Genomic DNA, 25,974 nt, shown 5'->3' on the forward strand with positions numbered 1-25,974 from the left:
AAATGTATATATAATATATATATTTATTTTAAAATGAAAACATACATCATGCGTGAGTTGACCTGCTTAAGCAACATATGAAACCGAAACAGTGTGAATAATTAATAGAAACCTTAAATGCAATTTAAATAAAAACGTTTAATAGATTGAAAGGTAATATTTCAAATACAATATCATAATGACCATCGCACACCGGAGTACAACATCTAAATAAAACAGAATGTGCCTTCTGTGAAAACGTGCGATAAGAGTTAATCTGAAATCAGTCCGGCCATGTCAAAAAGAAGTCTAAGTCTGTAAGATGGTTTAGTTGAGTCACGAAAGAAAAAGCCATTACTTACTCATCTGGGATCATTGGCGGTTAAAGTGATTTGGGGGCCGTAGGCCTTCTGGGGCCGTAGGCCTTCTGGGGCCGTAGGCCTTCTGGGGCCGTAGGCCTTCTGGGGCCGTAGGCCTTCTGGGGCCGTAGGCCTTCTGGGGCCGTAGGCCTTCTGGGGCCGTAGGCCTTCTGGGGCCGTGACTTCCACTGTCTGGGATATCCGTTAAGCCATTATCTAAAAACTATACAGAACATTACAGCTCTTGATTATTTCTTTTCTTTTGCAATGCCTTTGATTTGTTTCAGCACTGTTTCAGAAAGCCGATAACATTGACTTTGAAGTCATGGTTAAAACACAGTTACCCTAGGGAAAGCTTATATGTTTAGAATAACACTTAAGTGCCTTGCTCAAGCATACAACACATGCTATTTTAATGATTATACTCTATGCACTTTAGTTACGCAATACCTTTAAGATGAGGACCCTATTGTTTCATAAAAGCATCCACTACAAAGCAGTTTTGAGAGGTTTGGGAGGTAAAATATTTGATGACTCTTTGAGTATCTCAGAACTATGTCTTGCACAGCCAGAACCTTCCCAAGGGTTGATTTCTTGCCTTGCTAGATTGAACAGAGAAAAGTTCAGTCACGCTGAAGTTCTTATAACCACCAGAGGCTTCCGCAGCAAATCACCAGACCCTGTGGTCAAGTGCTTTTTGCTACTCCCTCGCGCCCTCCTGAGGCCCTGGGTATGAAGCGCAGGTTGATGGGTTTGGATGGGATCAAGAGTGTTCTCGTCTTGGGCTCAATTGTGGGGGCCCCATCCACTGGCTGGACCTCATAATGCTGCATCAACTGAAGAGGGAGGACAACAGTTCAGGGTAAAGAGGGTGGTGTTACCGAAAAACCAGAGACCATGTCTTCATGACGCTCTGCTACATTTTGTCTACTCCGGCAGAGGAGTGCATTAGTACATGGAAAGGGTTCCCTGAGAGGGTTAAAAATTACTGCACTAGCGCAGTGGAGTTTGAATGTGGCAAACCAGGCAAATTGGGTTTGTACTCTTTGATGTGTGCTGTAATAAAATCAAAAGGTGCTTCAACAACGTATTAGTTTAAGGGTGTGCACACTTATGCAACCAGGTTATTGTAAGATTTTTATTTTAAAAATGTTCCCTCTCGAAGATTTCAGTTTGTTTTTCAATTGAAATGTTCACATTATAGGTCACATTAAAAGTGGAAAAGGTTCTGACATGATTTATCTTTGTCTCATTCTTTTACATCACAAAAACCTGGCATTTTAACAGGGGTGTGTAGACTTTTTATATCCACTGTATGTCAAAGTTAGCTTCTGAACTAGGTAAAACTACATTGTTTTAAAGCCAGCAGAAGTGGAATAAACTGCTAAGATGTGATGTGGCTTGGTTGTTTTAAACCAGATTAAAGTAAAATAATGATGGAAGTTGAGCTTGAGGACAGTGAGCCTGCTGTTTATACAGTATTGCTCACTTGCTGAAAAGTTTTTGCTGGCAATGGAAAGAGTGCAGTTATTGCTATCTGGCATGTCTAACTGTCTAAACAATGTTTTCATTTCAAAATGGTAAGACCAGGTTTCTACACAATTACAGAGTAGGGCAGAGAATTGAAACTTAAACCTAATAATGATTTCATTCAAAAGTTTAAGAAAATCATGAACCATCAAAAAGGTGCAATTCTGGGCAATTATTCGTACAAGCAAACAAATTCATACACAACAAATCAAAAGATTTCTGATGAACGTCTTTGGATAAAAATACTCTTACTTACCCTGGAGAGGGCACTGTGCATCTCCAGCTCTGCCACTCTCTTGCCCACACAGGCCCTGACGCCCACTCCGAAGGGTATGAAGCTATAGGGATGGTGCTGGTACGCCTCCACTTCCTCTCTCAGCCAACGCTCCGGCCTGAAACACTCCGGATCCGGAAACTCACTCTCGCTATGGCTGACTGCATAGTGGCACAGATGAAACTGGGTCTGCCGGGACACCGGGAAATGGAGGCGGACAGGAATTCAGGACCTTACTGACAAAGGAGGCCGACACTCATGGTGAAATTGACTGAGCTTAATGGAAAATAAACCACTTCCTTCAAGATGTATGAAATACAGTGAAGTATGGGAGTGTTGATGTTTATCTTCACCGTCGGTCCCCACCTTTTTTGGGAACAGGTAGTTGTCGACAACAACTTCATTTTCTAACGTAAGACGGCCATTCCCGGGGACAACGGGATACATCCTGCAACAGCAGCTTCAGTAAGTAAGTAGGACAGACAGAATTTTACAAACCCCAAACATTCAACTGGTAGCTATGTGGAAAAATCAAAACAAATAAATGTGTCTGCCTCAATGATTCAACCTGAACATGGCCCTTTTTCATAATAAAAAGTCCTAGAATTTGTATGTAATTAAACAGAGTTGTGACTAACTCTGGTGTGTGTGTGTGTGTATGCGCAGCTGTGTTCACCTCAGAGTCTCCTTAAACACAGCCTTCAGATAAGGCATCCTGGTCAGGTCCTCAGAGCTGGGGTGCTGTCGACCTGGACACACTGACGTGACCTCCTGGTACAGCCTGTCCTGGGACGCAGGGTCACGAGCCAAGTGGTATAACGTCCATGACAAGGTGTTGGACGTCTGAGGAGAAGGACAAATGAAAAGACAGGGTTTACTTCAACTCTGGTGAACACTATCAGAGACCAGTGGTCAGTGGTCATATGTATTTATCAACATTATTTAATCCAAAAAGCAGCTAAGGGCATTACTTTGTAACACTAGCTAATTTCAAGTGACATCTGTTCATTAAACCAGAGCATCAGGCTAAAACACAGCTATCCATTGAGCTGATGCGAGTTCTGTCTAGCAAACAAGTTTTACCTGAACTATTCCCAAGGCTAAATAAATAGAGCTGGAGGCTTCAGTTGTTTGCCTCAGCAACTAATTCTGAAGAAGAACTGGGCAGATTCCCAGAGACATGCCCAGACCACAACAAGGAATGCAATCAGGCAAGTTGTGCTTCTTCTTTAAGGTTAATGTTTGTTTGCGGTAGAGCCAGACATTCTGGTTGTTTTGTTAGTGTAACAGACTACCTCAGTTGCAGGTTGAGGGAATGCCCAGTGCGCAAAGCGGTCATCAAGACAAAGGGTGGCTACTTTGAAATATCTAAAATATAAATGTATTTTGATTTGTCAAACACTATCCTGGTTACTACATGTTTGCATATGTCTTAGTGGAATACTTTTTGTCTTCAGTATTATTCTGCAATGTAGACAAAATAAAAAAATACCCTGGAATGTGTAGATGGGTCCAAGCTTTTGATTGATATATATCACTCGGGTAAAACATTAAGTCTAATCATTCAAATTACTATATAAAATCCCTTTATAAAGATCAGACATTTGTTCAGTTATGCCCAAAACTAACCGCACCTTGATATGGTCCACTGACATTTGGATACATATCGACATGTGCTGTGTTGTTATGTTATGTGTTGTATGTTATGATCTTGATAGAGCGTTGTTATGGCGTAAGGCAGGGGTGTCAAACCAGTTCCATGGAGGGCCGAGTGTCTGCAGGTTTTTGGTTTTTCCTTTAAATTGGTTCCCAGTTCAGACCTAAACAACCAGGTGAGGGTTGAAACGAACCAATTAGTGACCTAATTAATCAATCAAGTACAAGGTGAGAGTGGAAACCTGCAGACACTCGGCCCTCTGTGGAACCGGTTTGACACCTCTGGCGTAAGGTGAACCATTGCGTTCCATGGTTGTCACGACACAATGCACTTCTTTTCACAATGCACGTCATTTCTTTTGCCAGCCTCAGGGCCAAAGCACTTAGGCCAACGTGCATTTATGAACACGCCAACAAACCAGCAAAAGACGGGACCTGCAGTCACAAAACATTTGAGATGCTGGCAATTCAAAATTATTTGTCCATTGTCAGAAACTCTCATTCTTCCATTCATTCTTTCTGTTTTGAATTGTCGGATTACTGTGTGTGCTGCTGAACACGACGTACACTACCATTCAAACGTTTGGGGTGAATTAGAAAAGTCCGAAACAAGTTTGAATAGGAAATATTGCAAAATGTATAGGAAATAAGGTTAGAAACAATGATTTTTAATTGAAATAATTGTGTCCTTTAGACTTTGCATTCGTCAAAGAATCATCCATTTGCAGCAATTGTAGCCTTGCAGACCATTGATCTTCTAGTTGTCAAGATGTTGAAGGTAATGTAAAGAGATTTCACCCCATGCTCCAATCAAGTGCCCTCCACAGGGTATGGCATGGAGTTGTAAAATGGAGTGATAGCCTTCCTTCTTCAAGTTCAATTTTCTCAAACTAGACACTCTAATGTATTTGTTCTCTTGCTAAGTTGTACAATTGGACCTCCTCTTTCATTTTCTGCTTAGAGCTATTCAGCGCTGTTCTGTGAAGAGAGTAGTACACAGTGTTGTACAAGATCTTCAGTTTCTTGGCAACTTCTTGCATGGAATAGTATTCATTTCTCAGAACAAGAATAGACGGATGAGATTCAGAAAGAAACCCACAATTGCTGATGCTCCCTGTACTCAATTAGATTTAAGGACAGTTTTATTGCTTCTTTAATGAGCATAGTTTTCAGCTACGCTAACATATTTGCAAAAGGGTTTTCTAATGATCAATTAGCCTTTAAAAATTATAAACTTGAGTTAGCAAACACAACATGCCACTGAAACACAGAACTGATAGTTGCTGATAATGGGCCTCCACACGCCTATGGAAATATTCCATTAAAAAATCAGCCATTTCCAGCTACAATAGTCATTTTCAAAATTAACAATGCCTACACTGTATTTCTGATAAATTTGATGTTGTTTTAATGGACAAAACTGTTGCTTTTCTTTCAAAAAGGATATTTCTAAGTGACCCCAAACGTTTCTACGGTAGCGTAGTCTCTGCACGGCGTGACCTCCCATGAGCCTCTCCTCTCACCGTGTCAACGCCACCTAGGAGAAGCTCAGTGATGCTGATGTAGACTTCCCTCAGGGAAAGTTTATCGGAGGACAGTAGGTGGGTCAGGTACATTCCCTCCACCGGCTTGCCGGCCTGCATCTGGACATCCATCTCAGCCACCTTACGGTCGATCAGACGCTGAGCTGAGGTAATAAACAGTGAACATGTCCACAAGATGCACACACACTATACATATACCAGGTCAACTCCATGCAGTGGCAAAACCTCACACATACCCACACCCACGAGGTCATCCCAGGCCTGGACGAAGCGTTTCCAGAAGGGCAGGACTTTGCGCGTCCATAAGGGGAGGAAGAGGACGATCTCAGACAGGGTCAACATGTCGCCAACCGCAGCGATGAACTTGAGCGTGTCCTCTGGGATTTCGTCCTGGAGACAACCCAGTCGTGTCTCAAACAGGATGGACGAGATACCTGGAGAAGAGGAAAAACAATTCAAGGACTGGCCTGACATGATGCAAAATGTAGTTCTTACAATCCATTTTTGACATGAAATGACCATGCTGTGAATTTTACTCCAACGAGCATTTAAAAGCGATCCTGGGGAGGTTGTGTAGGTTGCAAAAGCACAGCGCGCCGAATGAACCTAAATATACATGTCAACCAGGTTTTGCACCTTCAAAGCCAAACTTGTAGAGCTCCGAGGCAAGGTCCGACACGGTGGCGTGGTCTCCACTGCGGAGGCGAAGCTTCTCGATCCGCTGGAGAAGGTCGCCCACCACCTGATGGATGACAGGAGCATACCGAGACACCTCCGGCAGCTTCAGCAACTTAGGGTTCAGAGCTCTACGCATACGGTACCACTCTGGGCCTTCGCTACGGTGGAGAAGAGACGGAAACGAGAAGAGACATTGATTCCAGGTACCACGAACCACACAGGGCGGATGGCAATGTTTACCAGGAAACATGGGACATTTGCATCAGCCACTCACTCCACATGGAGTCCGTAGGCCTGTCCCCGCATGTTGCGGTACTCCTTCCAGTGTGGCAGCTCTGTTCGGATCGGGTAGCGGCCCTCCTGTCGGATCACCTGGGCTATCAAATCAGCGGACGCCACGTTCACCACGTCAAACGGGCCAAAACGCGAGCGCCAGATGGGCCCATAGATGTTCTTGTGTTCAATCTAGATTGGAGGCAAAAGAAGAACTTTGATTCTGGAAGTGCGCAGAAACATTTATTGTAAATGTAGTTACACTGGCCCAAATTGGCTTTTTGAGTTTCTGTTTCTGCTTCCAGTGCAGACTTTGTGGCTTGGGACACACAGTTTCAAGTCAGGAATTTGGGTTGATGTAACTATCAGTAACTATTAGTGTAAATACTTAAAATACTGAAATTGTGCCTAATGAGTTCACTTAAGTGAACAGTACTACCTTCAGATGAGTAAAAATGTATGCAGTAGTTTGAGTAATGTGTACTTACAACAATATTTAATTCAAATTAGTTATTCAAATATCTACTGAAAACATTCTCATGTTAAATCGATATGGTGATGTGAATGCAACAAAATATTTCAGTCACTTGTATAGGTTGCAACAATCAAAATGTTAAAGTTTAGCAAAGTCCGCCTTGCTTAGTAACTATCTTTGAACCAACTCAATCTAAGTAAACTTTTTTAGGAAAGTGATGGAAAGAAGCTAAATTTAGGAAGCTACATTTGATCCACTTGTATAAACTTGAATGTAAAAAAGTTATTGCACTTTAGAGAATAGCAACATGGTTAACTTTGAAGTGCAAGACTGAAAATAAAAATCGTACATCGTATGAGTGCATGTACTGTGTGTGGTGTGTGTACATACTGTTGGGAGAACAAGTATTTGATACACTGCTGATTTTGCAGGTTTTCCTACTTACAAAGCATGTAGAGGTCTGTAATCTTTATCATAGGTACACTTCAACTGTGAGAGATGGAATCTAAAACAAAAATCCAGAAAATCACATTGTATGATTTTTAAATAATTAATTAGCATTTTATTGTATGACATAAGTATTTGATCACCTACCAACCAGAAAGAATTCCGGCTCTCACACACCTGTAAGTATTTCTATAAGACCCCTCCTGTTCTCCACTCATTAGCTGTATTAACTGCACCTGTTTGAACTCATTACCTGTTTAAAAGACACCTGTCCACACACTCAATCAAACAGACTCTAACCTCTCCACAATGGCCAAGACCAGAGAGCTGTGTAAGGACATCAGTGATACAATTGTAGACCTGCACAAGGCTGGGATGGGCTACAGGACACTAGGCAAGCAGCTTGGTGAGAAGGCAACAACTGTTGGTGCAATTATTAGAAAATGGAAGAAGTTCAAGATGACGGTTAATCTCCCTCGGCCTGGGGCTCCATGCAAGATCTCACCTTGTGGGGCATCAATGATCATGAGGAAGGTAAGGGATCTGCCCAGAACTACATGGCAGGACCTGGTCAATGAGCTGAAGAGAGCTGGGACCACAGTCTCAGTGTGTTACGAAGAACCATTAGTAACACACAGCGCACGCAAGGTCCCCCTGCTCAAGCCAGCGCAAGTCCAAGCCCATCTGAAGTTTGACAATGACCATCTGGATGATCCAGAGGAGAAATGGAAACAATTACAGACCTCTATATGCTTTGTAAGTAGGAAAACCTATGAAATCGGCAGTGTATCAAATACTTGTTCTCCCCACTGTATACACTGAATGTGTGTGTGTGTGTGTATTTTGAAAATATTGCATGTGCGTGTTGTGTGTAGTATGGGGGAATAAAGGTTCACATCATCGAATGTTACTGAGTGGACCGGTAGGATTATTAGTGCAAAAAGAATCTATGACCTACGTGATAATTTAATATCTAGTAGTCTGACTCCATATTGTTTGTAAACATACACAATCATAAATGACCATGATATGCTGGAAGTTCTTCGAAAAGGTAGCTAATCTTTCGTCACAAGCCAAACATTTAAAAGGTCATGTGTTTCACGGCCTACGTTATCCTCAATGCTCCTCATCAGTCAAGTCTTACTTGTGGGTGTAATTATCTGTAGCCCTACAAGCTTGAGTATGAAGATGAACGAGGAATGCCATAGCAATCTATATACCAAAGTAATACAATTTATTCCAATCCAATAATAAAGTTACAATACAAAACAGTTACAAACCAACACAATTCAACGTCCTGCCAACTAGTCTAAATGTCTACTAAGTATACCATAAGTATTATACCATACAGACCAATTCCCCCATTGCATCTAAAATGGGATCACCTCACCTTGACTAAAACAATGGAAACCAAGAAACCGGCATTCACACATTTACATATATTCAATAAGCACATTCTAAAGCTAGACACTTGGTCTTTCAGGATTCTTCATCCAGTATACTCTCACCTAAAGGATTATTAGGAACACCATACTAATACTGTGTTTGACCCCCTTTCGCCTTCAGAACTGCCTTAATTCAACATGGCATTGATTCAACAAGGTGCTCAAAGCATTCTTTAGAAATGTTGGCCCATATTGATAGGATAGCATCTTGCAGTTGATTGAGATTTGTGGGATGCACATCCAGGGCACGAAGCTCCCATTCCACCACATCCCAAAGATGCTCTATTGGGATGAGATCTGGTGACTGTGGGTGCCATTTCAGTACAGTGAACTCATTGTCATGTTCAAGAAACCAATTTGAAATGATTCGAGGTTTGTGACATGGTGCATTATCCTGCTGGAAGTAGCCATCAGAGGGTGTGTACATGGTAGTCATAAAGGGATGGACATGGTCAGAAACAATGCTCAGGTAGGCCGTGGCATTTAAACAATGCCCCAATTGGCACTAAGGGGCCTAAAGTGTGCCAAGAAAACATCCCCCACACCATTACACCACCAGCAGCAGCCTGCACAGTGGTAACAATGCATGATGGATCCATGTTCTCATTCTGTTTACGCCAAATCCTGACTCTACCATCTGAATGTCTCAACAGAAATCGAGACTCATCAGACCAGGCAACATTCTTCCAGTCTTCAACTGTCCAATTTTGGTGAGCTTGTGTAAATTGTAGCCTCTTTTTCCTATTTGTAGTGGAGATGAGTGGTACCCGGTGGGGTCTTCTGCTGTTGTAGCCCATCCGCCTCAAAGTTTTGCGTGTTGTGGCTTCACAAATACTTTGCTGCATACCTCGGTTGTAACGAGTGGTTATTTCAGTCAAAGTTGCTCTTCTATCAGCTTGAATCAGTCGGCCCATTCTCCTCTGACCTCTAGCATCAACAAGGCATTTTCGCCCACAGGACTGCCGCATACTGGATGTTTTTCCCTTTTCACACCATTCTTTGTAAACCCTAGTAACGGAGCAGATTGTGAAATACTCAGACCGGCCCATCTGGCACCAACAACTATGCCACGCTAAAAGTTGCTTAAATCCCCTTTCTTTCCCATTCTGACATTCAGTTTGGAGTTCAGGAGATTGTCTTGACCAGGACCACACCCCTAAATGCATTGAAGCAACTGCCATGTGATTGGTTGATTAGATAATTGCATTAATGAGAAATTGAACAGGTGTTCCTAATAATTGTGATGGTAATTCCATCGATCAACACTCTTAAAGGAGTAAGAAACAGAGACAAAATTCTCCAGGCACATTATAATAGTTAATTCCTCTCAAGGACCACATTCCTGAGGAACAAAAGACTGACACCCTTCTTTGTCTAGGCAGGAGGACATGGCCCAAATACCTGTTAATCCTCTGATATTATACAGACGTGTGTCACAATCAAAGTAAATATTTACATACCAGCCAAATGGAAAGACAGACATTTCTCAAATATACCTTAATTCAACATTTCCATAACATAATGCTTTAGGTGAGTGTATATTGCATGTGTATGAGCAAAATGTGTGTTACTGAGTGTGAATGGGTCGCAACACACCCCAGTCAGCTAACAGCAGCACATTTGTATCATTCACCATGTTCTGGAGCCGCGCCTCAAAAGTGTGGTTCAATTCCTTTGGGTAGTTCCAATGAAAGGCCTAGATCATTCCAAAGAAAACAAGAAACCCCCCAGCACGACAGAGAGAGGTTTGCACAATATTCCATTTTAGTACAAAGTGTTAGGTCTATAATACAGTTCAATCCACCTTAATCCGATAAGTAATGACAGCTGACAGTCTAAATGTTAGCTTGCTATGTTGCATTTACATTGATATTCATGTGGGTTGGAACGGATACTATTTACCATAGTACTGTTATACTCAAGCCTTGTGTGTGTGTGTGTGTATATATATATATATACATACACACACACACACACACACACACACACACAACCCAGTTTCCAAAACTCAGGAACATTTTCATTGCTCATAAATCTGTATATATTGTTCAGCATTAATCGTGCCTTCACAGATGCAAGTCATCCATGCCATCCATGTAATCACTCCCCCATGTGTCCCCGGTTTGCCCTTCCTCAAGCACTTATGGGGCCACTGCTGGGTCCTAAGCCTCGTCCATGCCTGTCTTGTCACAGTACATTTTACGCTGCGTCACACATTTTTTGGGAACGGAGTTGTACAAGACATTTACACCAACTAAACTTGTTTGGGTATTTCAGTTTTTTTCTTGCCATATTTTCTCTACCTTACAATAGCAGATCACAAGACAAAATAGAAAAATGTATCTATAAACCACAGAGGCATGTTAACGTAGAAGCACAGGATGGGTGTGCAGTACAGTGGCTCGTGTAGTTCACATCAACTTGTTATTTTGGGAATAAACAAAACTGATTTCATTTTCACAGTAATGGATGTCTCCATTACAAGCTTAGCTAGGTTCAGCCCCATGATTGAATGATGTTCAGCCAAACCTGTGGAAAAATCACCTTTATTTTATAAATGAAACTTGTCCAGTCCTCCATAAAGCCATGAATATTACTTTGAGTTACTATACTGTTGGAATAACAAAATAAACCTGCAGCCTTTCAAACTGCTTTACAGAGTTGAAATTATACATTGTTCGTTTTAAGTTGATAGAGGTAGATCTACAGAGGTCTACAGCATGTTAAGTCACTGCAAACTGACAGACCGACCAGTGAGATAGTATAAATGGGATACATTTTGTAGGAAAATTAAAACATGAACTGCAGATGTCTACTGGACATTTCTGCTTGTAGTAGGCTATAGCACATATTTCATCATTTCAGCGTCTTGTGAGCAACATTAAAGAACTTCCGGGTCAACAATTGCAAATACACAGTGCCCCTTGATTTCTTTGCAGATAATTACTCTATCCACTCTCCTGAACATTTCCTACAATACATTCACCGCAGCGTATAGAACAGTTTTTTTTTATAGGCCAATATATTTCATATGCATTGAGTTACATTATGGCCAATCAGGTGGGCGGAGTAAAACCCCAGCAACAATTGCAAATACACAGTGCCCCTGTATTTTTTTGCATATAATCAATCTAAAAAGTCTCCTGAACATTTCCTACAATACATTCACTGCGCCATTTCGAATAGTTTTTTTTTATAGGCCAATATGTATTTCATATCCATTGAGTTACATTGTGGCCAATAGGATCTAGGATGGGTTGAGTAAAACACTAGCAACAATTGCAAATACAAAGTGCCCCTTGATTTTTTGGCATATAATTACTCTATCCACCTTCCTTGACATTTCCTACAATACATTCACTGTGGCGTATAGAATAGTTTTTTTTTTATAGGCCAATATATATATTTCATATCCATTAAGTTACATTGTGGCCAACAGATTGGGTGGAGTAAAATAACAGCAACAATTGCAAATACAGAGTGCCCCTTGATTTCTTTGCATGTAATTATTCTACCCACTCTCCTGAACATTTCCTAGAGTAGATTTTTACAATATACACTAAGCAAATTGTCAAAATCGACACATTTAATATTATTAAAATCGCGTTTTACCGCGGACTACTTTTTGAAGGCAAAATCCAAAAACCGGAAGTCTTATTGTTGCCACGGAATCTCTAATGTTGCCAGCATGACGCTAATACATATTTCCCCTTTAAATAGACCTATACACTTTGCCAACCGAAGACCATCAAGTTGGATTACAGATTTTACTAAGGCACTTCAACACATTACCTACGTCTGTTACGTTAATTTTATTTATAGCAGAATAAAAAATTACAAGACGCACATACGGCATGATGATGTTACATGTCAATTATAATATAATAATTATATTATAAATAATTCAAAATAAGTCAGTGATTTTAAAGTGTCCGAAAAAAAAAATTGTGCCAAAATAATATCGGGTTTTCTTTTACAAGCGATAGAAAGATGGAAGGAAATGTGTGAATGGTCTTACCTGCATAGCATGGCTTTTGTCTGAATAACCCTTAACGAACAGCCAATACACCGTCGTGGCCAAACTAGGTCCCGATAAATCGTCTATTGTTTTGTACTTCTTCGGGTGTGTTTCTGTCGTCTGGAACGTTGCTCCTAAATGTCTGCTGGTACCGGACTTGAACCTCAGACCCCCAGACCCAGAGCGGCCAATCAGCGTTGACAGTGTCCGGCCATGGTAAACTGTGAGTCGTAGCGGCCTGATTACCACAGCAAGGCAACATATGTTGAGTGGAGAGCATAAAGGACACTAAGGATTACTTAGCAAAGTTCCCAACTGAAAATTATGCAAATTGTCCCGAATAGAAAGCAATTTAGAATAAGCAATAGGCCTACAAATAGTCTATTATTTGTAAATATTTCTTTTGTTTTTGTAGGATAGATAATGAACACAATTGTAACGTTGTTATATAACTTTAAATGAATGCAATAGCAACCTATTTTGGTAACAATTGGTGAGGCTACAATACTGAAGTAATCCCAAAACAAACAACGCACCGAACTAACTGAGTCTAACGTTCTCTTAGAAAGCGCTGTGGTATGGGTCTGAAAACATTAAACGCAAATGACAATTCCGCAGCCAAAACCACTCTTCGGGTCTGTGCGAGTATACTCACATTTTAATGCAGCGCCAAACGAGTTCTTCCACTGACGCTAAAACATGAAGTTAATTAATGCTAAATAAATAGCCTGCGTGTCCCGTTCACAGACAAGGATGAGACTCTGTGAAGAGGGTGAAGAAATTCTCTGTGGTTCAGCTGGACACGCCTCAATTTCATAAAATCCGGAGGGGGAATGACCGACACACCTTCGATTTATCATTATCATCTGAGGAGATGCAACAGGCGAAACATTGCACGTTAAATGTCTTATTTTATTTAGTACTGTTTGAGCGTTAGACATTATAGACCAGTGTCTCCCAACCTTTTTCAGTTACTGTACCCACAAAATGTTTTTGCACTGCTTTCAGTACCCCTGAAGTACCCCCTCATGAAAATTTCACTAGTAAGCCTATGGTGTCATGAGTGTTATTAAGTGCCCCCTGTGGAGAGGCCAAGTACCCCCAGGGGTCCTAGTACCCCTGGTTGGGAACCACTGCCATAGACAATATACTGTAGTAGACTATTAGTTCGTCCATGTTGGGGGAGACCAGGGATAGGTTTAACATGTTGGACATTTCTGTCTGTATCTTGAAGCTCTTTAAGCCAGTGCATTCAAAATTGTATACAAACTAGTTACATGTGTCTGCTATTAGATGACATTGCTGTTATATCTGTAACACAAACAAAAAATGTGTGGTTTAGTCTCAAACACAAGGAGTGAAATGTTGCAATTCACCCCATAGCCTGGGTCAGTTGTAACATTATGATATACCCTGGGGTGAGTTACAATATAAAAAAAATATATGAAAAACATTTTATATTGAAAGCTTTATATTTCAAAACTTAAATTACTTTTGAACATAATTGGTGTGTGTGTATGAAGTATGTTAGTTACTGTCAGTCATAGTAGTGAGACATTTGAACATAATACATTTGAACAAAATTAGCATTACTGAATATTAGTTTGTGTTTGTGCTTGTTTGTTACCACCAGTCCAGGCATAATGAAATTCAAAGAATATATATATAGGCCTAAAACAAAATGTTTTGCATATAATATGTTGTAACATTTTAATTATTGTTATAACTAACCCAGACTCTTGTTGTTACAACTAACCCAGACTCCTATAGTCATGAACTAGCTTACTTTACAGCTAACAGGTAAAACATTATCACTGACAACTTATATATCTAGATAGACACACAATAAATATGATTTAAGTTTGATTACTTTAATTACATGGCTGGCTAAATTATCACAAAAATGTATGAGGTAAAAAAATTACTTCCTTACCTCAAAATTAGTTTTTTCTTTAAAAAAATTGTCTGCCATAGGGTGCTACTTCTGAAAAAATGCAGCCGGTCAGTCCCCACACCAGGCCCCGATGCAGCCGGTCAGTCCACACACCAGGCCCCGATGCAGCCGGTCAGTCCACACACCAGGCCCCGATGCAGCCGGTCAGTCCACACACCAGGCCCCGATGCAGCCGGTCAGTCCACACACCAGGCCCCGATGCAGCCGGTCAGTCCACACACCAGGCCCCGATGCAGCCGGTCAGTCCACACACCAGGCCCCGATGCAGCCGGTCAGTCCACACACCAGGCCCCGATGCAGCCGGTCAGTCCCCACACCAGGCCCCGATGCAGCCGGTCAGTCCCCACACCAGGCCCCGATGCAGCCGGTCAGTCCCCACACCAGGCCCCGATGCAGCCGGTCAGTCCCCACACCAGGCCCCGATGCAGCCGGTCAGTCCCCACACCAGGCCCCGATGCAGCCGGTCAGTCCCCACACCAGGCCCCGATGCAGCCGGTCAGTCCCCACACCAGGGCCCGATACAACCGGTCAGTCTCCACACCAAGCCCGACCCAGCCGATGAATCAAAGCTAGGACACAATTTAAAGTCTTGCCATAGTTTTGAAACAGATTTAATTCAAATACTGGCCACTAAGACATTCACTGTATTCTTGGTAAATGCATCTGCAAACGTTTGACTCCACCCACATTGATCCTCACCCAGAATTGCACACTTCTGTCAGGGGTACTTGCTTCTTCCTAGAACGATATCTTCGAATTCCATCAACATTAGACTTGGCTGTTCTGTTAACTGAGGTTTGCGGCTTGTGTGAACATGTGAGGGCGAAACAAAACTACTGAAACACAGAGAAGGAAATAAACCATTAAAGAATTTGGTTAAGCTTTGTGGCTAATCCTAGATAGAACAAAGATTTCATCATACATTAAATAATCAACTTTTGAGGTGTATTTAGAGGAGTTATCGCAACACCTTGGGAAAATAATCCACCCGACGTTTCTCGGCTTTCAGTCAGCCTCTGCCGCAGTAATCATTTATAAATGGATCTTACCTCTAGAAAAGTATGTAAACATAAAAATGACACGGAAAGCATAACAGTAATATCAACAGAGCTACTGGAACGCCATTCAGAAGAAACGTAATTACCATCGGAATGAAATGTATTATCAGGGACGTCGCTAGGCCTATTTTAGGGCGGCTTTAGCCCCAATATTGGATCAGTGTCTAACACAAACTATGAGACCGGTATACTTTTAGCCAACCGTGACCAAACCTGTTTTGCCCAACTTACATCCTTTGTATTACCATCACCACGGGTTGACACAACCGGGTCAGAACCAATCAGAAAACTTGTAGTAGCACCGAGTTGTGCACTTCCACGAGGAAGGTCACTGGGCTTCAAGCAATAGTGAATGTTCCTGGGGCCTAGTTTGTCAAGTGCGTAATCAAAAGTCTGCCTGTAAATCACGCGTGCATTTTATGCGCAAAGTGTGGGATTTATCGATATGAAGGTTTTATTGAGAATGTTCCTAAAGTTGAAGTTGTTTGGCACGGTGTGGAGCGGTTATAGTACAATCCCAAGACTAGCATGTCAACAGAACATCATTCAGCAAAGAAGCCTTTGCTTCCAATATTTGAATATTGTGAAAAGGTTCAATATTGAAGACACCTGGTGCCAGCCTTTAAATAGTCTCTCAGTCTAGTTCTGTTGGCAACACAATCATGGGGAAGACTGCTGACTTGACATGTCCAAAAGACGACCATTGACACCTTGCACAAGGAGGGCAAGACACAAAAGGTCATAGCTAAAGAGGCTGGCTGTTCACAGAGCTCTGTGTCCAAGCACATTAATAGAGAGGCGAAGGGAAGGAAAAGATGTGGTAGAAAAAAGTGTGCAAGTAATAGGGATAAACGCGCCCTGGAGAGGATTGTGAAACAACACCCATTCAAAAATGTGGGGGAGATTCACAAAGAGTGGACTGCAGCTGGAGTCAGTGCTTCAAGAACCACCACGCACAGACGTATGCAAGACATGGGTTTCAGCTGTCGCATTCCTTGTGTCAAGCCACTCTTGAACAAGACAGCGTCAGAAGCGTCTCGCCTGCGCTAAAGACAAAAAGGACTGGACTGCTGCTGAGTTATGTTCTCTGATGAAAGTAAATTTAGTATTTCCTTTGGAAATCAAGGTCCCAGAGTCTGGATGAAGAGAGGAGAGGCACAGCATCCACGTTGCTTGATGTCCAGTGTAAAGTTTCCACAGTCAGGGATGGTTTGGGGGTTCATGTTATCTGCTGGTGTTGGTCCACTGTGTTTTCTGAGGTCCAAGGTCAACGCAGCCATCTACCAGGAAGTTTTAAAGCACTTCATGCTTCCTGCTGCTGACCAACTTTATGGAGATGCAGATTTCATTTTCCAACAGGACTTGGCACCTACACACAGTGCCAAAACTACCAGTACCTGGTTTAAGGACCATGGTATCCTTGTTCTTAATTGGCCAGCAAACTCGCCTGACCTTAAACCTATAGAAAATCTATGGGGTATTGTGAAGAGGAGGATGCGATACGCCAGACCCAACAATGCAGAAGAGCTTAAGGCCACTATCAGAGCAGTCTGGGCTCTCATAACACCTGAGCAGCGCCACAGAGTGATCGACTCCATGCCACGCCGCATTGCTGCAGTAATTCAGGCAAAAGGAGTCCCAACTAAGTATTGAGTGCTGTACATGCTCATACTTTTCATGTTCATACTTCTCAGTGGGCCAACATTTCTAAAAATCCTTTTTTTGTATTGGTCTTAAGTAATATTAAAATTTTCTAAGATACTGAATTTGGGATTTTCATTTGTTGTCATTTATAATCATCACAATTAAAATAAATATACATTTGAAATATATCAGTCTGTGTGTGATGAATGAATATAATATACAAGTTTCACTTTTTGAATGGAATTACTGAAATAAATCAACTTTTTGATGATATTCTAATTTTATGACCAGCCCTGTATATTCTTTTCCCCAAAGAGAGTTTTGTACGTAAAAAAAAAATTATGCTAATGGGAAATTATGCAAATTGGGCGATGACGTCATGTAGCGACTTCTAACGACTTTTAGGACAGCCAATAGCGACTTTCCTTACTGATGCCTTTACCGTATGCCTCTTGTTGCCTGTGCTTGCACGAATCTGGCTTCTTATAAGGGTAGCTAGTCATGCCTGATCCACTTTTTGTTTTACGAGGTAGCCTGATAGCGGGGCTTGCACCTTGTGCATTCATTGTTTAATTGTTGTACCTGCCATCACATTTGAACAACAACTCCGGACAAGAAAGCAGACTTCCTACGAATGAAGGTTTTTTTATTAAGGTTTTTTTATTAGTAAAAAATATTGCACACTTGTAAAAAAAGTTTTGCAAACTTGGAATTACTTTTGTAATAGTACAAACGTTTTGCAAACTTGTAAAAAAGATTTGCAAACGTATTATTTGGAATCATGCAACTCATTAATAACGCTTGCCAACGTAAAATACGTTTTGTCACTAATTTGTCACTAATTTCGTTAGAACTGGAGGGGGCTCAAGATGGAGGAGAGAGCAGACGCAATGTGAATAGCTCAAAGAAGCCTTGAAAAATCTACGGAATTAACTTTTAGTTCAACAAAAACCCTGAAATATCAACTGTAAAATTGTAAGAAACTTATTATAATAATTCAATAACGTGTGAGTGGCCCGGAGCACCTCCTGGTATACGATATTGAAAACCATAACATGGCTAGCACAAAAACTAATGCCAAATTGAAGGCTCTCCAAGAACACGACTATGGTGGTCCAGAAAAGATGGAAACTAATATCAGAGGAACCAAAAATACCTTATCATCTCCTTCCAAACCACCAGCACCACAGAAAAAGTCAAAACCAGACGACGTCGTGACTGCTGGAGCCCATGAGGTGGACGCCTCTAACGCTGCGATCCTGGCTGCTATCGGCACTCTTCAAAACATGATGCAGGACTTCAAAGCAGAGCTAAAGCAGAACACGCTGACCATAGCCAACATTGCGAAAGCGGTAGATTTTGACTCTGCCGAGATCAAAGATTATAAAGAACAGTGCCAAAAACGCACACTCACCTAAAGGATTATTAGGAACACCTGTTCAATTTCTCATTAATGCAATTATCTAATCAACCAATCACATGGCAGTTGCTTCAATGCATTTAGGGGTGTGGTCCTGGTCAAGACAATCTCCTGAACTCCAAACTGATTGTCAGAATGGGAAAGAAAGGTGATTTAAGCAATTTTGAGTGTGGCATGGTTGTTGGTGCCAGATGGGCCGGTCTGAGTATTTCACTATCTGCTCAGTTACTGGGATTTTCACGCACAACCATTTCTAGGGTTTACAAAGAATGGTGTGAAAAGGGAAAAACATCCAGTATGCGGCAGTCCTGTGGGCGAAAATGCCTTGTTGATGCTAGAGGTCAGAGGAGAATGGGCCGACTGATTCAAACTGATAGAAGAGCAACTTTGACTGAAATAACCACTCGTTACAACCGAGGTATGCAGCAAAGCATTTGTGAAGCCACAACACGCACAACCTTGAGGCGGATGGGCTACAACAGCAGAAGACCCCACCGGGTACCACTCATCTCCACAAATACAAATAGGAAAAAGAGGCTACAATTTACACAAGCTCACCAAAATTGGACAGTTGAAGACTGGAAGAATGTTGCCTGGTCTGATGAGTCTCGATTTCTGTTGAGACATTCAGATGGTAGAGTCAGGATTTGGCGTAAACAGAATGAGAACATGGATCCATCATGCATTGTTACCACTGTGCAGGCTGCTGGTGGTGGTGTAACAGTGCCACACTGTTCTATTCACACAAGCAACAATACACTCTTTTAGTGCCAGAGGTATGCCGGAAGGCTCAACAAATGCGTGCGCAGCACTTTGGCCTGACCCCTGACTCGTTGTTTGCCTGGTAACTAACATCGAACAAGTGCTGTTGCTGGTGATAGTGTGATCTTTTATGGGGCAGTGAGAGATGCTGGACGGACCGATAGGACCAGTCCTCCCACTATGTGCAGTCACATTGTACAGTCATATTGCCCCTTCGCTCGAGGTTCTGACAGGTGGCTGTACTGTGCGTCTGTGAAGACAATGGGAACAGCCTCTGGGAAGGGTTAAAGTGCAACTCTAATCACCTGAACGCATAGGCCTGTGGCATCAAGTAGCATCATCAAAGTGTTGCTTGGTCAGGATCAGCCGGGGACCTTGGTTTCAAATGGAAGACTTGAACACGTCCTGATCGTTACTGATCTTCAACAGAAAAAACTGTCATGGCTGTCAACCGCTTAGTTATTTCAACCGCTAATTCCGTTGGGCACCCTGAACCGTAAAACAATTTGAACGAAACATTTTCACCATGATATCTACCTTGAACTGCTCCACAAACCTAACGTGTAGGGTTGAGACAACTGCATTGTGGGATTGTTGACGTGCTGTACCCTGCCTGCTGTTACCTACCTGGCTACCTGCCAAACTTTTTCGAATTTACTCGATATAAACTAATTGGTCAAAATTCTATTTTAGAGTTTTACCAACGCAATATTTATCTGTTGACCTCTTACCCAACTTTTCTACACCGGGACTCTTTTTGGACATAATTAACAGAACTACTTACCCCTGAACACCCGAGGCTAAGTATCATTACAATGCCTTTTCACTGTAATTGTTGTAGCAACAACACGGAGGAGAATGTTCGTCTTAAGTTAAAGATAGCAGAGTTAGAGGCTCGGCTTCTGACGCAAATGCCAGGCAAGGATTATGCTAGTGTAGAAATAGAAAAATCTGCGTCAGTGCCACCAGGTAGAAACGATAGTTTTGTTAGCCCCCCGGCACAGCTCCTGCAGCCGGGCAATAACTTTCTCTTGGTCACTGGGAAGAAATGCCGTCGACCAGTTAAACCTGAATCGTTGCTAAAACCAACTGAGACTTTGAACAGGTTTTCCCCACTGGAGTCGGAGTCAAGACCCGAGCCGTCTTCGGAGGGGAATGGTCGGCAGGCATGTTCTACCGGTGGACTTGAAAAACTGAAAACTTTAGTCATTGGCGATTCCATCACACGCAGTATTAGACTAAAGAATCAGCCGGCGATCGTACATTGTTTACCGGGGGGCAGAGCCACCGACGTAGCCGCAAATCTGGGGTTGGTGCTAGCGAAGTCTAAAACTGGCAAGTATAGAGAGTACAGAGATATTGTTATCCACGTTGGCACCAACGATGTTAGGATGAAACAGTCAGAGGTTACGAAGCAGAACATAGCATCAGCGTGTAAATTAGCTAGAAAGATGTGTCGGCATCGAGTAATTGTCTCTGGCCCCCTCCCAGCTAGGGGTGGTGACGAGCTCTACAGCAGACTTGCGCAACTCAATCGCTGGCTGAAAACGGAGTTCTGCCCGTCGCAGGAGGTAGAGTTTGTAGATAACTGGCCTTCTTTTTGGGACTCTCCCAGAAATAGGGCCAGGCCTGATCTGCTGAGGAGCGACGGACTCCATCCTAGCTGGAGTGGTGCTCTTCTTTTGTCTAGGAACATTGACAGGAGTCTCACTCCTATAGCTTTAACATGAGATAGGGTGCAGGTCAGGCTGCAGGCTGTTAGCCAGCCTGCTAGCATAGTGGAGTCTGTCAATAGCATAGCCAGAGTAGTTAGTACAGCTTTACCTATTGCCACTGTGACTCGTTCCAGGCTGAGAAAAGTTAAACAAGGTAGTGCTAACAAAAACAACCTTATTAAGATAAAGGTTTCCTCCACCTCGGTCAAAAATAAAAATAATTGTATCACTTCGCATCTCAAAATGGGACTCCTAAATATTAGATCTCTTGCTCCAAAGGCAGTTGCGGTAAATGAATTAATCTCTGATCATAAACTAGATGCTATTGGTTTATGTGAAACGTGGCTAAAGCCTAAAGAATTCACTGCCTTAAATGAGGCCTCTCCTCCTGGCTATACTAGTGATCATATCCCTCGTGCATCCCGAAAAGGAGGGGGTGTCGCTAATATTTATGACAGTAAATATAAACTTACTCTCAAACATATCACAGAGTTTCATTCTTTCGAAGTTTTACTCATGAAAGTGAACCAGGCCGATAAATCATTTTACATAGCTACTATTTATAGGCCCCCCGGGCCATACACATTGTTCCTCAATGAGTTTCCAGAATTCTTGTCTAACCTTGTAGTCATGGCAGATAGTATTCTAATTTTTGGCGATTTCAATATCCATATGGAAAACCCCCATGATCCTCTTCAAAAAGCCTTTCAAGCCATAATCGACTCAATGGGTTTCATCCAACATGTCTCAGGTCCAACACATTGCCACAATCATACCTTAGATTTAGTCCTGTCACGAGAAATAGATATTGTAGATCTAATAACTTACCCCCAAAATCCTGGATTATCGGATCATTGTCTTATTACATTTACCGTTAAAACAAGAAATTCACTTGCCCCCCAAACAATGAGTTTCAAAAGCCGTACTATAAATTCTCGGATTACAAATAAATTCCTTGATATTCTTACTAGTTCGCTCTTAAATGACAGAGTAAATAAATCTGTAAACGATCAAATCGAGGATCTAAACTCAATACTGCGAAATACATTAGACATAGTTGCACCACTAAAAACTAAAGAAATACGCAACAAGAAACTTGCTCCTTGGTACACCGACAATACTAGAGCACTTAAGCAAGCCTCCAGAAAATTGGAGCGAAAGTGGCGCTCCACCAAGTTGGAAGTATTTAGACTAGCCTGGATAGACAGTACAGTACAATACCGAAAATCACTCACGTCTGCTCGATCAGCTTATTTCTCCAACCTGATTGAGGCGAACAAAAACAATCCAAAATTTCTCTTTGATACAGTTGCAAAGTTAACAAAAAAGCAAAGCTTAGCATGTGAAGTGGGTCTTCACTTTAGTTGTAATGAATACATGAACTACTTTGATGAAAAGATCGTCACCATTAGAAAACAAATAGTTATGGTCCTAAAAATCTCGGTTGTCCGGAAAATTTCCGGAGCCTCCCTGATCAGGTGTCAATGGGGACACTTGAGTTTTTTGATACCGTATCGCTCGACACATTTACAAAATTTGTAATGAGTTCTAAACCCACAAACTCTCAGCTAGACCCGATTCCTACAAAATTACTTAAGGAGTTATTTCCTGTGCTAGGTCAGCCAATGCTGAACATAATAAATTGCTCCCTTTCCTCCGGATGCGTACCAAACTCACTAAAAATTGCGGAAATTAAGCCTCTTCTAAAAAAATCGAGGCAATCTAGATCCCGACATATTAAACAATTATAGGCCAATATCGAACCTCCCGTTCCTCTCAAAAATCTTAGAAAAATGTGTTTCCCAACAACTGAATGCCTTCCTAAAGACAAAAAACATTTATGAAATATTCCAGTCTGGTTTTAGATCTCATCATAGTACTGAGACTGCACTCGTGAAGGTAACAAATGACCTTCTAATGGCCTCAGACAAAGGTTCCGCATCCGTCCTGTTGCTTCTTGATCTTAGTGCTGCTTTTGACACTATTGATCACTCCCTTCTCTTAGAGAGACTGGAAACCAATATTGGGCTACGTGGACATGTTCTAGCCTGGTTTAAATCTTATTTATCTGAAAGATATCAGTTCGTTAGTGTGGATGGCATATCCTCTGACAAGTCAAAGGTATGCTTTGGAGTTCCTCAAGGCTCGGTTCTGGGCCCTTTACTTTTCTCACTATACATGCTCCCTCTGGGCGATGTAATCCGAAATCACAATATTAACTTTCACTGTTATGCTGATGACACACAGTTATATATTTCAATGAAGCATGGAGAAGCCCCTAAATTAGCTATTTTGGAAGCATGCGTTTCAGATATTAGGAAGTGGATGACAGAGAATTTCTTGCTCTTAAACTCAAATAAAACAGAAATGGTCCTTTTAGGACCCAAAAAACAAATAGCGTTGTTAGCAGATCTCACTGTGAACCTCGACGGCTGCATGGTCGTATCCCAAAAAACTGTAAAAAACCTTGGCGTTACCCTTGACCCTGACCTCTCCTTTGAAGAACATATAAAATATGTCTCAAGAGTTGCTTATTTTCATCTTCGAAACATCGCAAAAATTAGAAACTTCCTATCAAAAACTGATGCAGAAAAATTAATCCATGCTTTCGTTACTTCTAGATTAGATTACTGCAATGCTCTTATCTCTGGTTATCCAGACAAATTAATAAATAAACTTCAATTAGTGCTGCACACAGCTGCTAGAATCCTAACTAGAACAAAAAAATTTGAACACATTACTCCTGTCCTGGCATCCTTACATTGGCTGCCTGTTAGGGTTAGGGCTGATTTTAAGGTTTTACTCTTAACCTATAAATCAATACATGGACTTGCTCCTACTTACCTTGCTGAAATGATCCAGCCATATATACCTACACGTAACCTTAGATCGCAAGACGCAGGCCTTTTAATTGTACCTAGAATTTCTAAACAAACAATTGGCGGCAGGGCCTTTTCTCATAGAGCTCCACTCCTGTGGAATGATCTGCCAATTAAGGTTAGAAATGCAAACTCAGTGCAAACTTTCAAGTGTCTACTAAAAACTCATCTCTACAGCACGGTTTATAATTAGGTGTAGCCTGGCCCGGGGGCGTGAAGGTGACCAGTAGGCTTGATACTGTCCACCCTTGCTGTCTTGCCAGGTGGGCTCTCGTCGCCACTGGGATGCCCTCCCTCCAATGCCCTTCGGGGGAAGAGTCACTGGCTTGTTGTTGACTCTCTATTGCGCACTTGTGCAGTTGGGCTGTACGCTACTAGCAATACTCGGCCCTCATTCAGGGGGGTTGCGGTTGGTGAGTGTCCCTTTGGTTGATGCCTGGCAATGTGGTTGGATTGATTTCCTGCCTGTTGGGCCCTGTCCGGGGCCTCCCCCGGGTAGGGCCACAGTGTCACCGGACCCCCCCGTCTCAGTTTCCAAGGTGTTACGCTGCTATATTATTGTGCTGGGGGACATGAGGGATGTACTACTAACTTTTCTCAGTTTCCTCCAATTTTAAATTTTAGAAGGAGATGAGGTCCTGGTCCACACCTGCGGATTACCTGGTTTGGGGGGACCGTTGCTGTTCCTGTCCTTGTCCACTTGGTCATACTTCTGACCTAGTCTAAAATCAAATATACTCTGGATTTAGCCAAGAGAAATTTATTTATTATTCCAATTGGACTCTTAATATCTCACCCGGCACAGCCAGAAGAGGACTGGTCACCCCTCTGAGCCTGGGTCCTCTCTAGGTTTCTTCCTAAAATTCGACCTTCTTAGGGAGTTTTTCCTAGCCACTGAAATTCAACACTACTGTTGTTTGCTCCTTGGGGTTTAAGGCCGGGTGTCTCTGTAAAGCACTTTGTGACAACTGCTGTTGTAAAAAGCGCTTTATAAATAAATTTTGATTGATTGATTGATTGATTGATAGGGGTAGACGGCACACGTGGCTTGTATTATGTGAGCAAACAAACCCCTTGACATGACAGTTGGGGAAGGCGGCCCTGAAGGGGAAGGAATGCTCAGAACTCGGTGGCATGTTCTTCAACATTCTGGAACACATTCACAGCTAGAAGTGAAAAAGCCAGTGATGGCAAATGTCTCCTTCGTTTGTAAACAAAGAGTGTGGGGGGGGGGTTGATGTCTGTACTATTGTCTGTGCCCTTCACGTGGTTGAGCAGATACCGGTTACATATGTAAACATACAGAATCTTTCGTTTTTGTTTATGTAGGTCTATGAGGGTATACAGTGCCTACGAAAAGTATTGCGTTATGGACATACACTCACCTAAAGGATTATTAGGAACACCTATTCAATAAGAAACAAAGCTCCAAAAACAAACTAATAAATTAGAATGTGAGAAATGATACAGAATTGAAATATAATTTAAATCCATTAAAACCGAATTGATATACAAAACTATATAAATACCAAAGTAAATCAATATAATACAAATAGAACATAATTAGGTCAAGTGATTACAAAGGAGCTCAAAACCTACTTTCTTAAAGTGTAAAAGAAAGTAAGACAATTTCACATTTTATATTTTTATTGTTTATTGTTATTTCATTCTACATTTATTTTCAAATTTCCTGCAAAGTAAAAAAAAAAGAAAACCATCTTGGTAAAAGTCATTTTCCTGGTCTGTCTGGTTTTTGTGTTAACGTCTTTTACTTTATTTTGCCCTCCGTAGTGAATCTAGAGTTCTGGTCCATAGCGTGTATCCTGACATACTGATGGTGCACACAGAAAGGGAGTAGCTACAG

The 25,974-nt window shown here is 41.8% G+C and overlaps 1 protein-coding gene across 2 annotated transcripts; it reads right to left on the bottom strand.

Moving 5' to 3' along the window:
* Window positions 1-118: 118 nt before the first annotated feature.
* LOC117593757 (sterol 26-hydroxylase, mitochondrial-like) lies at window positions 119-13,667 on the bottom strand. Of its 2 annotated transcripts, XM_034289932.1 has the most exons (10): window positions 13,334-13,667; window positions 12,679-12,916; window positions 6,295-6,485; window positions 5,979-6,178; window positions 5,579-5,776; window positions 5,322-5,485; window positions 2,819-2,985; window positions 2,509-2,590; window positions 2,125-2,331; window positions 119-1,174 (listed from the first exon to the last, which is right to left on the bottom strand). In XM_034289932.1, coding segments are annotated over exons 1-10 (1,599 nt in total). In that variant the 5' UTR covers window positions 13,336-13,667; the 3' UTR covers window positions 119-1,024. The 2 variants fall into 2 exon arrangements, with proteins under 2 accessions (XP_034145823.1, XP_034145824.1); XM_034289933.1 differs by lacking the exon at window positions 119-1,174 and having other exon boundaries at window positions 2,175-2,333; window positions 2,510-2,590; window positions 13,334-13,538.
* Window positions 13,668-25,974: the final 12,307 nt, after the last annotated feature.

Source organism: Esox lucius, chromosome 22 (assembly GCF_011004845.1).
Source record: "Esox lucius isolate fEsoLuc1 chromosome 22, fEsoLuc1.pri, whole genome shotgun sequence".
In the NCBI taxonomy this organism is placed as follows: Eukaryota; Metazoa; Chordata; class Actinopteri; order Esociformes; family Esocidae; genus Esox; species Esox lucius.

Bases quoted from the DNA above. Each gene is read 5' to 3' on its own strand.
- LOC117593757 (XM_034289932.1), bottom strand. The intron at 5,777-5,978 runs GTGCAAAACCTG...CCTCTTCTCCAG, and splicing joins CTACAAGTTTGGCTTTGAAG to GTATCTCGTCCATCCTGTTT. The intron at 1,175-2,124 runs GTAAGTAAGAGT...CTCCCTCTTCAG, and splicing joins TGCACAGTGCCCTCTCCAGG to TTGATGCAGCATTATGAGGT.